The 15012-nt window shown below is 40.6% G+C and overlaps 1 protein-coding gene across 5 annotated transcripts in view; it reads left to right on the top strand.

Annotated features, from left to right (window-relative positions):
• The window catches only part of SLC31A1 (solute carrier family 31 member 1), a 170009-nt gene that overhangs the window by 133738 nt on the left and 21259 nt on the right, over positions 1 to 15012 (top strand). For 4 of the 5 annotated variants that reach the window (XM_033960339.1, XM_033960338.1, XM_033960341.1 and 1 more), the window contains one exon: positions 11280 to 11448. In XM_033960339.1, coding sequence (XP_033816230.1) covers positions 11280 to 11448 — 169 coding nt within the window. Of the gene's footprint in view, positions 1 to 11279; positions 11449 to 11537; positions 11651 to 15012 lie in introns of those variants that run through there. The other variant, XM_033960342.1, reaches the window with a different exon arrangement.

The raw sequence follows: 15012 nt of genomic DNA, 5'->3' as shown, positions 1-15012 counted from the left end.
CTTTGTTGTGTCACTCTGCTGTTTTCTTGACTGCTCAATAAAATATATTTGACCATAAACTGCTCTCAGGGCAGCTTAGTCCTTTTTTGAGGGACTATTACTCCCAGGTAATCCAGGATGAACATTTCCCTGGAGAAGCGAATGAGGCTTTAATCACGTTGATATTGAAGCCTGGCAAAGACAGTTCTGCTCCCGAGTCCTATCGCCCAATTTCTTTGCTGAATGTAGACATCAAAATTCTGTCCAAAATCTTAGCTGATAGATTAGCGACCCTTCTCCCCGATGTGATTGCATCCACACAAGTCGGCTTTGTACAGGGTATACAAGCAGTACACAACGTACGTAAAGCATTGATAGCCTTAGCGCACACGCAACTCCATCACACTCCTATGCTTCTACTCAGTTTGGATGCGGCACAGGCGTTCGACCAGGTCAATTGGACGTATCTCTTTGAAGTGTTAAATTGTATGGGGATATCTGGCTGGTTCGCCTCGGCATTACGCACTTTATATTCCACTCCAACAGCAAGACTACTTGTCAATGACATTATTACTGACCCAATACCTATTGAGAGGGGAACTCGACAGGGCTGTCCCCTGTCACCCCTCTTATTTCTATTATACCTCGAACCCTTTCTTCGCACAGTGTCTCAGGACCCCGACATAGTGGGTGTGGACTTCGGGATTCATTCACTCAAAGTGTTGGCCTTTGCAGATGACCTATTATTTTTGCTAACTGACCCCGCTCACTCTGTTCGATATTTATTGCAAGCGCTTGACGAATTCAACTTTTATTCGGGATTTACGTTGAACTACCAGAAATCTATGGCCCTAGCTAGCCCCATGACACTACAACAGACATGGAGCAGTCACTTCCCATTTACATGGGCTCAGACTTCAATTCGCTATTTGGGGGTACAGATCCCCCAAGACCTTATGACCCTGTACACCAGCAATATCACCCCATTGCTTCAAGACACCTCACAACATCTACAGAATTGGTTCACTTTTCCCTTATCGGTGGCGGGCCGGGTAGCCCTTTTTAATATGGTGCTCTTTCCCAAATGGTTATATCGCTTTCAGGTTTTACCTCTGCTGCTGTCCCATGCCCATAACATTCGTTTAACGAAAGAGCTACAGCGTTTTCTATGGGGTGGTAAGCGACCACGTATGCCCTTGCTACGGATGTGTCTGCCCAGGGATAGGGGGGGGGGCTATGGTTTATTAAATGTACGTTGGTATGCTATGGCTTTTCAAATGAGACATATTAATGATTGGTTTAGAGGAACATCTGATTTTTCTGCTACACCACTGGAGTTATCTTTGCTGGCTCCGTTCCATGTGAGCTATTTTCTACATGTGGCGGATCCGAGGATGTGTCCTTTGGTGTCTCACTACCCCATTTTTACGCCAGCCAGAAGGACATGGAGATGGGTCTGTAAAACAGCCAAATTGTCTTCTAGAGTGTCTTTATATTTGCCTATACAGGGCAATGCAAAATGCCACCTTTCTTAGGTGGCAAGCACAAGGTCTACAATATCTTTTTCACTTGTTTCGGAGGAGGGGAACCTGGTCACATTTGCCGAGCTGCAACGGACTTTTGACCTACAGGCTAATGATCTCTTCGCCTATTACCAGATCCGTCACTATGTTCAGTCCCTCCCAGTGGCTGCCCTTACTGAAGTCTGCAGGGAGGCGCTTTCGGAACTCTTCAGCCTTTCAGCCCAACAGAGGATTCCTCTACGATTTCATATTGTGGGGATCCGGGATTGCCAACCAAGTACGAATCTGGATATATTAGCGACAGCGTGGGCTGAGGACTTGCATTGCCAGTTGACTGCTCAACGGTTACAACGGGTCCTGAATAACATTCAGAAGGTGTCACCCAATATTACTCACTGGGAAAAGCAATTGAAAATTGTTCTTAGACTTTACATTCCACCAGAATGTGCAGCCCAGATGGGGATTACTGCGTCACATTCTTTTTAATTCTTTATTTAATTTTATAATTTGACATAATAAACAGTCAATTCAAAGAAATATTCCAATATCAGTCTCAACCATTGTTACATTATAATCAAAAAGGTAAATAAAATAGCAAAAAGGAAAAATAAACAATTCAATAATAGGAAAAATTTTCCTTAAAATTCTAATTATACTGGATTGGAGAAATTAGACCTCAATAAAGGGGGAGAAAGCTACTTTAGCTGAGTTTCAAATCAAACATTACTAAGAAAATACAGATGGTATTGAGTAGAGGCAAGGAACCTAATTAAACTAAGCGGGTTGTAACTACAATTCTCTCAGGAATATTAAATTTGCTCTTTTGCAGAAATAAATTTTATCAACTGCTGAGGTTCAAAATAAACATGTCTATTCCCCTGATAGACCATCACACATTTACAGGGGTATCTGAGTACAAACGTAGCACCCAGCTGTATGACCCTCGGTCTCAAAATGAGAAACTGTTTTCTTCTCTTTTGGGTCAACCTTGACACATCAGGATACATTCTCACAGTTTTTGTCATAAATGGTATGTCCTTAAACTTAAAAAACATCTTAAGCATCCATTCTCTGTCAGAGTCTATAGCAAACTGTACCAGCAGCGTCGCAGTTGCCGGTGGCTCATTATCCGACCTCTCAAGGAAATTTGTTAGGTCCAAACTAGCTATCAGCAGACAAATTCTGCTGGCCTGGTTCCTGACCCAATGTCCTGGTTGGCAAGTAATATATTTTAGTGAGAGGTGGATAAGAAGTTTCGGGCACTTTCAAAATCTCTTTCAGGTATTTCTTAAACATATCTTGTGGAGAAATAGTTGAAAGTTTTGGAAAATTTATAATCCGAAGATTACATCTTCTGGTCATGTTTTCCAACATTTCAACTTTAAAATTAAGATTTCCACTATCCCTGACCCACACCGAGGCCTGGGACTCCAGAGATTTTATTCTGGTCTCATGTCCATCCACTTTTGTTTCCACACTAGATAGTCTATTTTTCAGTTCCATATTTTCAGAAACAACAGTTGTATATCTTGTAGTAAGTTGCTGCATTTGGGATCCTAAAGAGAGTTGCAAAGTAGATATTGCTTCCCATAATGTTTCCATAGTGAAAACTTTGGGCCTCTGCATGGGAGTTAGTTCAGACCCATGACCCTCTGTTGCAAACAAGTTACCTGATACCTCTGCTGGAGATACATTCAATTTCAAAAAATCCTGAGGAATTTGCAGGTTCAATTTCTCCAAGTGCACAGATAATTCACTTGGCTTCCCTTCACCGCTCTCCGAGACGTTCCCCGCTCTCGGTAGCGTTGGTGAGGAAACACCCTGGGGCGCTCCGACCTCCATCTGCTGGTCTAACGCCCCCGGGCAACTCGGAGGACTCCGCTCCTCCGGAGACAGTGATGTTGCTTTGAGGGAGAGATCTGACGCCTCAGCCAGCGCGTCTCTCCCTGCCGAAGAAAACTCCAGTCGAGTCGTTCCAGCCCCATGCTGGAGGAAAGCGTCCATCGGGCCCACGGCTGCCATCAAAGATTCCTCCGGGAAAACCCGGAGCTTAGACTTCCGTTTGACCATTGTACCGGTCCAGGTAAAAAAACTAACAGCACTGAGTCTTCGTGAATGCTCAACGCCAGGTACTCGCAGCCATCTTGTCCAGCACTACTGCGTCGCATTCTTGCCCGAAATGCAATCAGGCTCACGCATCTTTGAGTCACATGTTTTGGGCCTGCCCCGCAATCCAACAGTTTTGGAGACATCTTGGCCTATATACCACATCACTTTGGGGAAGGCGATGGCTTCCGCAACCAAGGGCGTTATTTGGATTTTATAATATAGCCTCGCCCAAACCCAGGGGAATGTCAGCATTTATTTCCAGAGCCCTTTTGATGGGAAAAAAAGCCATCCTCACCAACTGGCTCTCCCGTGATCCCCCGTCATATGCACAATGGAGATCCCTAATGATAGTGCACGCAACACTGGAGAGACGCATGGTGGGAGACTTGACTCTTGGCCCGGGTCACAAATTTTGTCAGGTGTGGGAGCACTTCTGGCAGGACCTCACACCGTGTGCTCGCAGTAGACTTTTGAATCTTTAAGATTTTATTCCCACTCTCAGCTGTTGGACTAGCCATGGATTCTTGGGGAGGGGAACTGATTATATTGTTGAAAATGTTATTTCCTGAATGGTACTACTGTTTGTATTTGCTTCTTACTGCTGGAATAATAAAAATCATTTAAACATAAAACACAGAACAGAACTGAATGTGGCTTCTAGTTCATTGCAAATGGAGGTATGGAGCCGCACAATGATGACCTCATTGTGACATCATCAAAGTACACCTGCACGAGTAAAAGACAGGCCGGGAGTTGAACTCACAACCTCTGGAAGATCAGGACAGCACTTTTACTCATTGAGCTACAGCACCTTCCGCTCCAGTTTCTCTGACTCCCCTGTCATATCATAGTTTAGTGATCTGCTAAGGTAAAATCTGCTTAGCTTTCATCTCATAGTTAGCTGAGACAAAAGACTGGTAGCTCAATGGCTTAAAGTGCTGCTTTCATTGTCCCAAAAGCCAGAATCTCAAGTTGGGTTCAATAAATGTGACATGGATTCAAATACTGCTGTTTTGTATCAAATGCAAACTCAACTTTTGGAATAGACTGTTTCTAGTATTGCTAATGTTGTACTGTTTGAGATGAAAATTAGATGTGATTGGTCTGTAGCTTGTAATTTTTATTAAAATGAGTATTTTGTCAGCTGAAGGACATGAGGCAGTCGAACCCAGAACAGGCTCACACCCCAACCTTCATTCTAACCCCTGTGCTACAGAATCAGCCATAAAATCAAAGCAAGTCTAACTGGATTATACTGTGCTGTTTAGGCATCCTTTGGGCACCCAAAGAATGCAGAATCGGATGCAGTTCAGCATATCTCAAGCTGTCAGGGTAGAAAACTGACTGAAAGAAGCCACCAAGTTAAGGCACCTAGTTCATCCTCTCCACCTCTCATCTAATCTCATGTTCTCAAATATTATGCTAGTTGCAGGCAGTGAAGCAGGAGACATGCCAGCTACCCTGTTTGCCACCCCATCCCCCCTTTGCAGTTTGGGACTCATGGAACACTAGATAAGACAAAGGTCAATGTGACCAAGGAGCTGAAGTAGTGCTTATTAAAGAAACACTAATGCCTGGCTGCTACTCAATAGAAATAAGCACAAGGTGAAAAATGGTATAAGATTTTTATTGCACAGTCCAGGAAAGCAGCAACTGCAGTTTGATGAGATAGATAACAGGTATGCAGAGTAAGGCACTCGTAGGTCCAAGTTGTTACTATGGTAGAATTGGTAAGGTCCCAGAATCTGCTCCTGGTAGGAGAAGGCAGGCTGAAGAAAAAGGAAGATGGATTGAGACAAATTAAGAGTTGATTGGTGAGTTTTAAGCTGCTTTTTACAAATCCACACATGCACTAACTACTAACATGTGCATAGGATAAAATGCATGCGTTAATCTTTACCACACACTAACGGTGCCTAAACAGTGCTGCTTCAGCGCGCGGTAAAACTTTATGTTATGGTAAAACTTTATGGTATGTTATCCTATGCACACGTTAGTAGTTAGTGCATGCATGGATTTAGCACACCTTTGTAAAACTCACCAATTGACTGTTTTCTCAGAAAATCTTCTATAACTACACCTTTCTGAAGGGGAAAAAAGTGTGAAACATGTTAGTATTGTGAAAATGTAGATAATTCATCACAAGGGCAAACAAAGGTTTCAGTACGTCATTCTTACCTATTCTGTCTGTTTTAGTATTTGAGCTTTGTCCAGGTGCAAGCTCTTGTGCTGAACTCAGTTTGAACAGACCTGGGGACAGGAAATCAGGAGAAAAGGGGGAAAAGGTCAAGACATATGTGGAAAAATAAAATGCAGCACAGTCTCAGAATATCAGCGAGAATGAACAGAAGCAAAATAAACACTGTTCCTTTTTTAATAATAAGGATACCTATCAATTATGACTCTAAAAAGATTTACCTTTAGCTCTATGAGGAAAAGCACTGCTATAGGTTCCACATATTCATGTAACTTGCATATCCATTTTGCTGGCACCAAAGTTTCAAACAGCAAGGGGGGTTTTTTCAGACAAGATTCCTGGAACCAATTATTATCATCACTAATTCTCAGACCTGCTAATGACCCTGTGGAATGGAGAGAATTGTGGCAGATTTCAGAGGAAGAAAAAGTTAATGGAGAATCACCATAAGCATGGGAGTCCAAAAGAAGAAATCAGTTCTGCCTGAGCTTTTATATAATTAAGACACCTAAATAGCTAGCAATATATTATTCTCACCTAGATTTGTTCCTGGAAAGATGAAAAAGGTTAGACAAACATCAAAATTGCAAATTACTATAACTGCTAATGGTCCTATGAAATGGAGAGTTGTGGCAGATGAAAAGGTTAAAATATAATCAAGAAAAGTAAAGTCTCAGAAATAAGCATTGACACAGAATTAGGTGTCCTAAAAGAGAAAACACTGCTCTGATGGACCTTCTTATACTAAGGAAGCCTAAGTAGCGTCTGACGTCATAGGCACCGTTTGGACTTCCCACCAGAAAACTTTCAAATCTGATTGGGCGTGCTTTAGGTATGGTTTGGGCAAACACACCTGTCCTGACTTTTAATCAATTCCTTCCCTTCTCAAAGCTTTTACTAGAAGCCATTTGTCATCTGCTTAGTCTTTAGAGGCACTGTTACCAAATTCTAAACAAAGTTCCTTCTATAGCTCTATGCCTTAAGATGCTACTTTTATCTTCCATAGGTCAGGGGTTCAAGTCTTGAGTGTGGTTAGCAAATATTTGATATTAATTTTTCTACCAGAAAACCTTCAAACTCTTTGGCCATTCCTTTGCTTAAACATATTTGAGTTCATCTTTATTTTTTGTAAACGAACTGGGGTCCAAAAAATCCTATGTAATAAAAATAACCACATTTGCCTCATAGATGCTAATGCTGTACATTTCAACTTCCAAGTCCAAATTCGTGGCCAACGAGATACAGAAATATACTGTTTAATCTCAATGCTCCAAATATCTCTGAAACTATTTTTAGGTTTTTTATTCAAAAATTCAGAAATTAATTTATACCACTGGGCAGCCTGATGTCCTACTAAATCTGTCTGGTAGCAATAGATCTGCAGGCTATAATAATTTTTAAAATTTTTCCATTCAGGGAACCCACTCCGAATGGCCTGCTTCAACTGCAACCACGTATACTGTTGAGATTTTTAAATGACAAATGATTGTTGCAGCCATGAAAATTCCAGCAAATTCTCATTGGATATAACATCATCCAATGTCCGAATACCTGCCTGCATCCAATTCTTCCAGGCGATCCCAGCACTGCCCACTTGAATCTTGGAGTTTAACCATAAGGACTGTAAAGTAGATTTCAATATAAGAACATCTGTTAGTTTATCAATAAATTTAATTGTTTTCCATGTATCCAATAAAATTATGTTGTCACTAGCATAGCTAGGTAATCTGATACTTAATACATGAGAAAGTCGCATTGGGGACATAATTTTCCATTCCAGGTGTAGCCAGTCTGGCAGATGCTTCATGAGCTCGGGGAGGAACCAATACATTCCCTGGCACATAATATAGGCCTGATGGTATCTATAAAAATTTGGAAAATTTACCCCACCCTCCGCAATCGGCTTTTGTAAAGTTACCATAGCAATTCTAGCATTTTTACCCAGCCAAATAAATTTAGTAAGAATACTATTCAATTTTTTATAAAAAGAGCCCTGGAAGTAAACAGGTATCATACCCATTTGGTAACAAACTATAGGCAGAATCATCATTTTTATAGTCTGAACTCTCCCCCACCAAGACAAATGCAGTGGGTTCCAATGCTCACACATCTCTGAGACCTTTAGCAATATGGATTTTTCATTTACCTGCATTGTTTCTTCCAACGTTTTCTGGATCCAAATACCTAAATATTTAATACCTCCTTCCTTTCACAAGAAAGAGAATTTATCAAATAATCCCTTGGAACTGTGAACGTTTAAAGAAAGGACCTCTGATTTACTCCAATTTATCTTATATCTTGAAAATTTCCCAAATCTTTCAATCAGCTCAAGTAAATGTGGAATGGTTGTTTCCAGATTCCTCAAATGAAGCAAAATATCATCTGCATAAGTAGAGACTTTATATTCCCGACCTGCATAAGGAATACCCTGAATCTCCTCTGCCTGTTGAATCGCCAATAACAAAGGCTCCAAAACAATATCAAACAGCAGAGGAGATAACAGACATCCTTGCCTAACTCCCCTCCCCAAACAAAAACGCTCTGAAAAAGTATTATTAATATACAATCTGGCAGAGGGGGAGCTATACAAGGTTTGAATCATTTGAATAAATCCAGAACCAATACCAAACCAGTCCATCGCTTGATACATGAAGGTCCATTCTACACAATCAAAGGCCTTCTCTGCATCCAAAGATACAGAGAAGGCCAGATCATCCATAACTTTTCATAGATTTAACATATGTAACGCCAATCTAGTGTTATTAGAAGAATGTCTTTGAGCATTCCGATGATATAAGGGAGAGCCTTAGCTAAGTGTAAAGCCAATAACTTAGCCAAAAGTTTACCATCTACATTAATCAAAGAAATAGGCCTGTAATTTGAAACTAACATAGGATCTTTATTTGGCTTCGGCAAAACAATAGTTAAGGATTCTGCCATAGTACCTAATATGCAACCTAAGGGACTTCAATGCTGTTTGCAATTCCTTTATCGATATGGGCACTTCGAGACTACCTTTTATATGCTCGGGAATTTTAGGACCCTTAATTAATTTTAAAAATTCTATACCATCCTTTTCTTTATTTGAATAAAGCTCAGAAGAATACAAAGTTTTGTAAAAATTCAAAAATTGTTTTAGAATATTTCCAATTTGTAAATGAGTGTCACCTTTTTTGTCTTTTATCGCAACAATTTTTGCTTTCCTTTTTTTTTGCTTTGAGGTAATTAGCCAGTAATCTTCCCGCTTTATTCGAGTTTCCATAATACAGAGCTTGTTGAGAAAACAAATCTTTCCTGGCCAACTGTGAAGAAATCTCATTATATTTATATTTAGCTTTTAAGAGGGCCTGTAAAGTAATTTGTTCCCATTTCGCAGCGAATTTTGTCTCCAATATCTTGTTCCAAATTAGAAAATTCCTTTTTAAGTTGCTTCCCCCTTCTTGATGTTCCTTCTGAGTGAGAACCTTGCAGACATGAGCTACAGGGTCATTTATCCCAGTGTTTCCCAAATCAGTCCTGGAGTATCCCTTTGAAAGTTATAAGATTGATTGGCATTCACTGCCTCCACTGTATGTAAATCTTTGACGAAAATTATAAAAGGGATGGTATGACTCCCCTATGAGGAAAGGCTAAAGCAGCCAGGGCTTTTCAGCTTGGAGATGAGATGGTTCAGGGGTGATATGATTGAGGTCTATAAAATACTGAATGGAGTAGAAAATGTAGATGTGAATTGCTTGTTTACTCTTTCCAAAAATACTAAGACTAGGGAGCATGTAATGAAACTACTAAGAAGTAGATTTAAAACAAACCAGAGAAAATATTTATTCACTTAACGCTGGAATTTGTTGCCGGAGAATGTGGTGAAATCAGTTAGCGGGGTTTGAACAAAGTTTGGATAATTTCCTAAAAGAGAAGTCTGTAGGCCATTATTGAGATGGCTTGAGGAAATCCACTGCTTATTCCTAGGATAAGCTGCATAAAATCTGTTTTACTACTTGGGATCTAGCTAGGTACTTGGGACCTGGGTTGGCCACTGTTGGAAATAGGATACTGGGCTTAATGGACCTTTGGTCTGTCCCAGTATGGCAAGTCTTATGTTCATATTCATTGTGGATTTCCTAAAAACCTGACTAGCAAGGGGTATTCCAGAACAGCTTAGGGAAATGCTGATATAACCCATTTAGGAATGTATTTTGACAAGGTAGGGAAAAGATGAAAGAGACCTGGGTGTCTCAATAATACAATTAACACTGACCCACCAAGCCAGCCAGCTAAGAGCTAGATGCACTAAAAATAGTCATTAAGACCATGCAGGTCACTGTGAGCCAATTTTGTTGGCCGGTTTCTAAACAGCAATCAATGTTCAAACGGCTTCCTATGCAAATGAGTTTTGCAGAGGGCAGTCATAATCCCATCCAATCGCTTCCTTAGATACCGGCTCTCACACATGCGCAGAGCCGGTACGGGGTAGCCCAAACAGCTAAGTGGCAGGGGAAGTCCCAAAACAGCCTGCTTCCACTCGGTTGTTCTGGGCTTTTTTCTTTTTTTTAATGGTACAGATGTGCATGTGTTGCTCATGCTCCCTAAAAAAAGGTGTCAACCCCCATCCCGATAACCCATTCCCTATTGAGTTAAACTAACACCCCATCCCTCACCCCACTGCCAAGACCCCCTTCCCTACTCCCCATCCTTCAAAAAAAAAAAATCAGCAGGAAGAATTTCCACTCTCTCCTGCCATCGGATGGTACATCTTCTAATTAAATTACAATTGCTTCATTAAGGTCCAGTGATAAATTGCATACTCCAGCAATGTTCTTTTGGTTAGTTATGATCACATGATTTCTTGCATTAGTAATTTTCCCTAGCAACAATAATGACTTAGTTATCATATGCTATTAGTTTCAATCCTGTCAGCTTAGCTTAGAGCACAGTGACCTTTTTCCCTGTTCTAGGAAATAGATACTTCCTCTATTCTGTTAATGGAAAAGGATGTAACTGAGTCGAATATTTAACCAAGCAATATTCTTTTTACTGTAACTCTAAAGCATATCCTTCAGCTTCATCTTTTATTTTTATATATACTGATGTCTTTTCAGGTTTCCCAGGCAAGGGGTGTCTCATACATACTAGGTTATGGGGCCCCTTAATACTTAATGCTTAATACTATTGTTGCCATTAGCATCAGCAATGTCACTGAACCACCTGTACTTGACCATGTTGCTTGACCTTCTTTCACAATTAAACACCAAGGCAGTTTACAAAACAAATAAAGGATTAGACACACAATCAACAGTAGATCAGAGAAAGATGTCCACTTGTTAGTAACGATTGATTTTAATGCATGTTCTTTGAATGTATCCCATGTTCTTTCAGATAAAGTTTTATGGGCCACCTTTCTTCATGGAAGGATGTGTGTACATGTTTCTATGTTTCATATTAATAATCAGTTTTTCATCTTCTCATTTTTCCAGAAATGGCTGGAGCCTTTGTAGCTGTTTTCCTATTAGCTGTGTTTTATGAGGGTCTCAAGATAGGCCGTGAGAGTTTACTCAGGAAATCACAAGTCAGCATTCGCTACAACTCCATGCCTGTGCCAGGACCAAATGGAACTATCTTAATGGAGACGCACAAAACTGTTGGGTAAGAATGAGCTTGTGTAGGAGACAGACATGCTTGAGCTCATACTCCAAAAACATTTGCTGAATGAGAAAATAATTTCTGTCTTGCAGGAAGGAATGGCCTAGTTGTTAGAGCTACAGCCTCAACACCCTGAGGTTGTGGGTTAAAACCCACACTAATCCTTGTGACCCAGGGCAAGTCATATAATCCTCCATTGCCTCAGGTATGTTAGATAGATTGTGAGCCCACCAGGACAGATAGAGAAAAATGCTTGAGTACCTAAATGTAAACTGCTTAGACAACCTCCACTGATAGGTGGTATACAAATAAATAAATAAAATGGTGTAGAAGCCATGGTAGTCCACTTTTAAAAGGTATTATATAAAAGTAAAACACTATATAAAGGAAAAAAAATTGATACCTTATTTATCGGACTAACTTAATACATTTTTTGATTGGCTTTCATAGAAACATGACAGGAGATAAAGGCCAAATAGTCCATCCAGTCCACTATTTCCTCCTCTCCCTAAGTGATTCCACATGCCTGTCCCACACTTTCTTGAATTCAGACACAGTCCTTGTCTCCAGCACCTCTACTGGGAGACTATTCCACACAGCTACCACTCTTTCTGTAAAAAGTATTTTCTCAGATTACTCCTGAGCCTATCACCTTTTAACCTCATTCTATGCCCTCTCGCTCTAGAGCAGGGGTGTCAAAGTCCCTCCTCGAGGGCCGTAATCCAGTCGGGTTTTCAGGATTTCCCCAATGAATATGCATTGAAAGCAGTGCATGCACATAGATCTCATGCATATTCATTGGGGAAATCCTGAAAACCCGACTGGATTCCGGCCCTCGAGGACCGACTTTGACACCTGTGCTCTAGAGTTTCCTTTCAATTGAAATAGACTCACTTCATGTGTATTTATGCCACATAAGTATTTAAATGTCTCTATCATATCTTTCCACTAGTGGCAAGTAAAATGCATGCAAGACAAAAGCGCGAAGACAAATGAGCGCAAGACAAGTGAGCGCAATGACAATTGAGCACGAAGACAATCGCACACAAGACAATTGAGTGGAAGGACAAATCAGCGCAATGACAATCACGCACACGTTCACATTACTATGGTTACGTTAGCTCGTTTTTTACGTGCTCAGAACAGCCCGCCTTCATTTCACTAGCCTCTTTGTGATTGGTTACGTTAGCTCCTTTTTTACGTGCTCGGAACAGCCCGTCTTCCTTTCGCTAGCATCTTTGTGATTGCCACCATTCTGTTCCATAGTTATTTTATTGGGTCTCGAACAAATATGCGCAAAACAATTGCAAATATTTGATAGTAAACCCTTCTACACATGCATGCTGCACATTCATATATATGCGACTCACATTAGTATCATAAGGAGCAATAAGCCAGCACATGCATACTTCGGATATCATCTGCGCATGCGCAGTTCAGTCTCCCCGCGTTGACACCAATGTATTCCGAGTTCTCAGTAAACTATGTTTTTGGAAGACAAACATAAAGAAATTGCACACATTTGATGTTTAACACGTCAATTGTGCGCTGGGAAAATCCGTCAATTGCGCGCAAAACAACGATAACTTTAAAATGAGGACAGACGTCATCACCATGCACAATGGATGCATGCTGATGTCATCACGCGATTCATAGTCAATTCGTATGCCCGCCACGCTGATGTAAATTCTGTGTTTTGCTAAAGTAAGATAAAACAAATATGCTTCACAATTCACACATGCTCAATTAACATGCGCATTTCACTATTCGAATGCGTGCTTTCAACATAATATAATCTGTGCTTGACCTTTCAAATCACAAAGAGGCTAGCGAAATAAAGAGTGGGCTGTTCCGAGCACGTAAAAAAGGAGCTAATGTAACCATAGTAACGTGAACGTGCACGTGACTCCGCTGAATTGTCTTGCGCTTAGATGTCTTTGCACTCATGTTTTTGCACTCGTCCACGCGCTTATGTCTTGGCCCAGTTATCTTGCACTCACTTATCTTGCGCTCACTTGTCTTTATGCTCACATGTCTTGCGCTCACTTGTCAGCGCGCATTTGTCCGCGCACTTATGTCTTGTGCGCATCTGACTATGAACCCTTTCCACTCCCGCCTTTCTTCCAAAGTGTACATATTGAGATCATTAGGTCTGTCCCCTGTCACAAACACTCCTCAGAGCAGAGCTAATCTGTGACAAACACTGGAATTCTGGCGTGTCCCCTATAACAAGGGTATCTTCTAGTTAGCCCTAGGTGCCTGCCTAGGCTTGGGAGGCAAGGGTCAATATAGGCTTCAAGTTATCACTCCTCAGACAGCATTCTTAAATAAAGAATCAAAGCTTTATTCTGACCTTGGTGGTCCCAAAAAGGTGAAACATAAAAGGCAAATATTGGCAAAATAAATTCAGCTGAACAAAAGGGAAATCAAAATATACAAGCAAAAATCCCATACAGGTTATCTTGTCAGAGTTCTTGCACTCTGATTCAGCAATATGCTTTATAATGGTATTCAAACATAACTCAAACTTCTTCTCAACAGTATTTGTTAGAAGCATAAAACATAAATAACTTCCAGCAGTCAAGACAGGGACTAAACAAACTTGTGTCACAGCAAAGGTTAGAAACTTTGTTTGGCAGTAAGCCCCAGCACTGCCTTGCAAAGAACCCCGGTCTCTTCAGCTACCTTCAGGAAGGCAAGGCAGCTGTGTGAGATCAGGTGATTAGCTGCCAGCAAACGGTAGCCACAGTATGTTTGCAAAATTCCAAACAAACTCATTCACACAGTTCACAGGTTCTATAATTTCAACCTTTACTTTTAGAAAAATATCAGTTGCCAGCATTTAGGTAAGTCAATTTCTGAAATCAAACTATTAGTTAGCTTCAAAAGCAAATGGCAAATTCTTCAGGCTTTCTGGCACAAAAGGAAAGGCAGAGGAAAAAAACCCAAAAAAAACCTACATTCACTGCTTTCCAGCTACTCACTGCCTGGCTCAATTTGTGTCCATAAGATCTATCTGGTTCTCATGTACAGGACCAGCAACTTGTACATCCATGCTTTCCACACAATCAGGAATCTGAAAGCTTGAGGTGGGGAGGATTTCTTCCACCTCCTGCATGGGCCAATCTGGCACTTCTGGCTCTGCTGCCTGGCTCCACGGCTCCTGCCCTGTCTTTAATCAAATATCAGAATACATTGAAAAAACTAATATTTTACATCCAAATCAGACAGGATTTAGGCTTAATCACTCTACAGAACATTCTTTAATCGGAATGACTTCATCCATTCTGTATCATTTAGATCATCATACCTCTGTATTGTTAATTTCACTCGACCTATCATCAGCATTTGACACAATTGATCATACCCTTTTAATAAACAGGTTACAATCTATTGGCATAACAGACCATGTACTGCTATGGTTTAAGTCTTACTTTGAAAACCGTTCATCAAATGTTTTTTTCAATAATTCATCTTCAGATTATTTTTCATTTCCCTATGGCATACCTCAAGGATCAATACTTTCACCTTTACTATTTAACATTTTTCTTGCTCCACTCATGACTC

The sequence above is a fragment of the Geotrypetes seraphini genome, chromosome 10 (assembly GCF_902459505.1).
Source record: "Geotrypetes seraphini chromosome 10, aGeoSer1.1, whole genome shotgun sequence".
Lineage (NCBI taxonomy): Eukaryota > Metazoa > Chordata > Amphibia > Gymnophiona > Dermophiidae > Geotrypetes > Geotrypetes seraphini.
The sequence above is the reverse complement of the archived record's forward strand: the minus strand, read 5'-3'. Positions and strand labels throughout refer to the sequence as shown.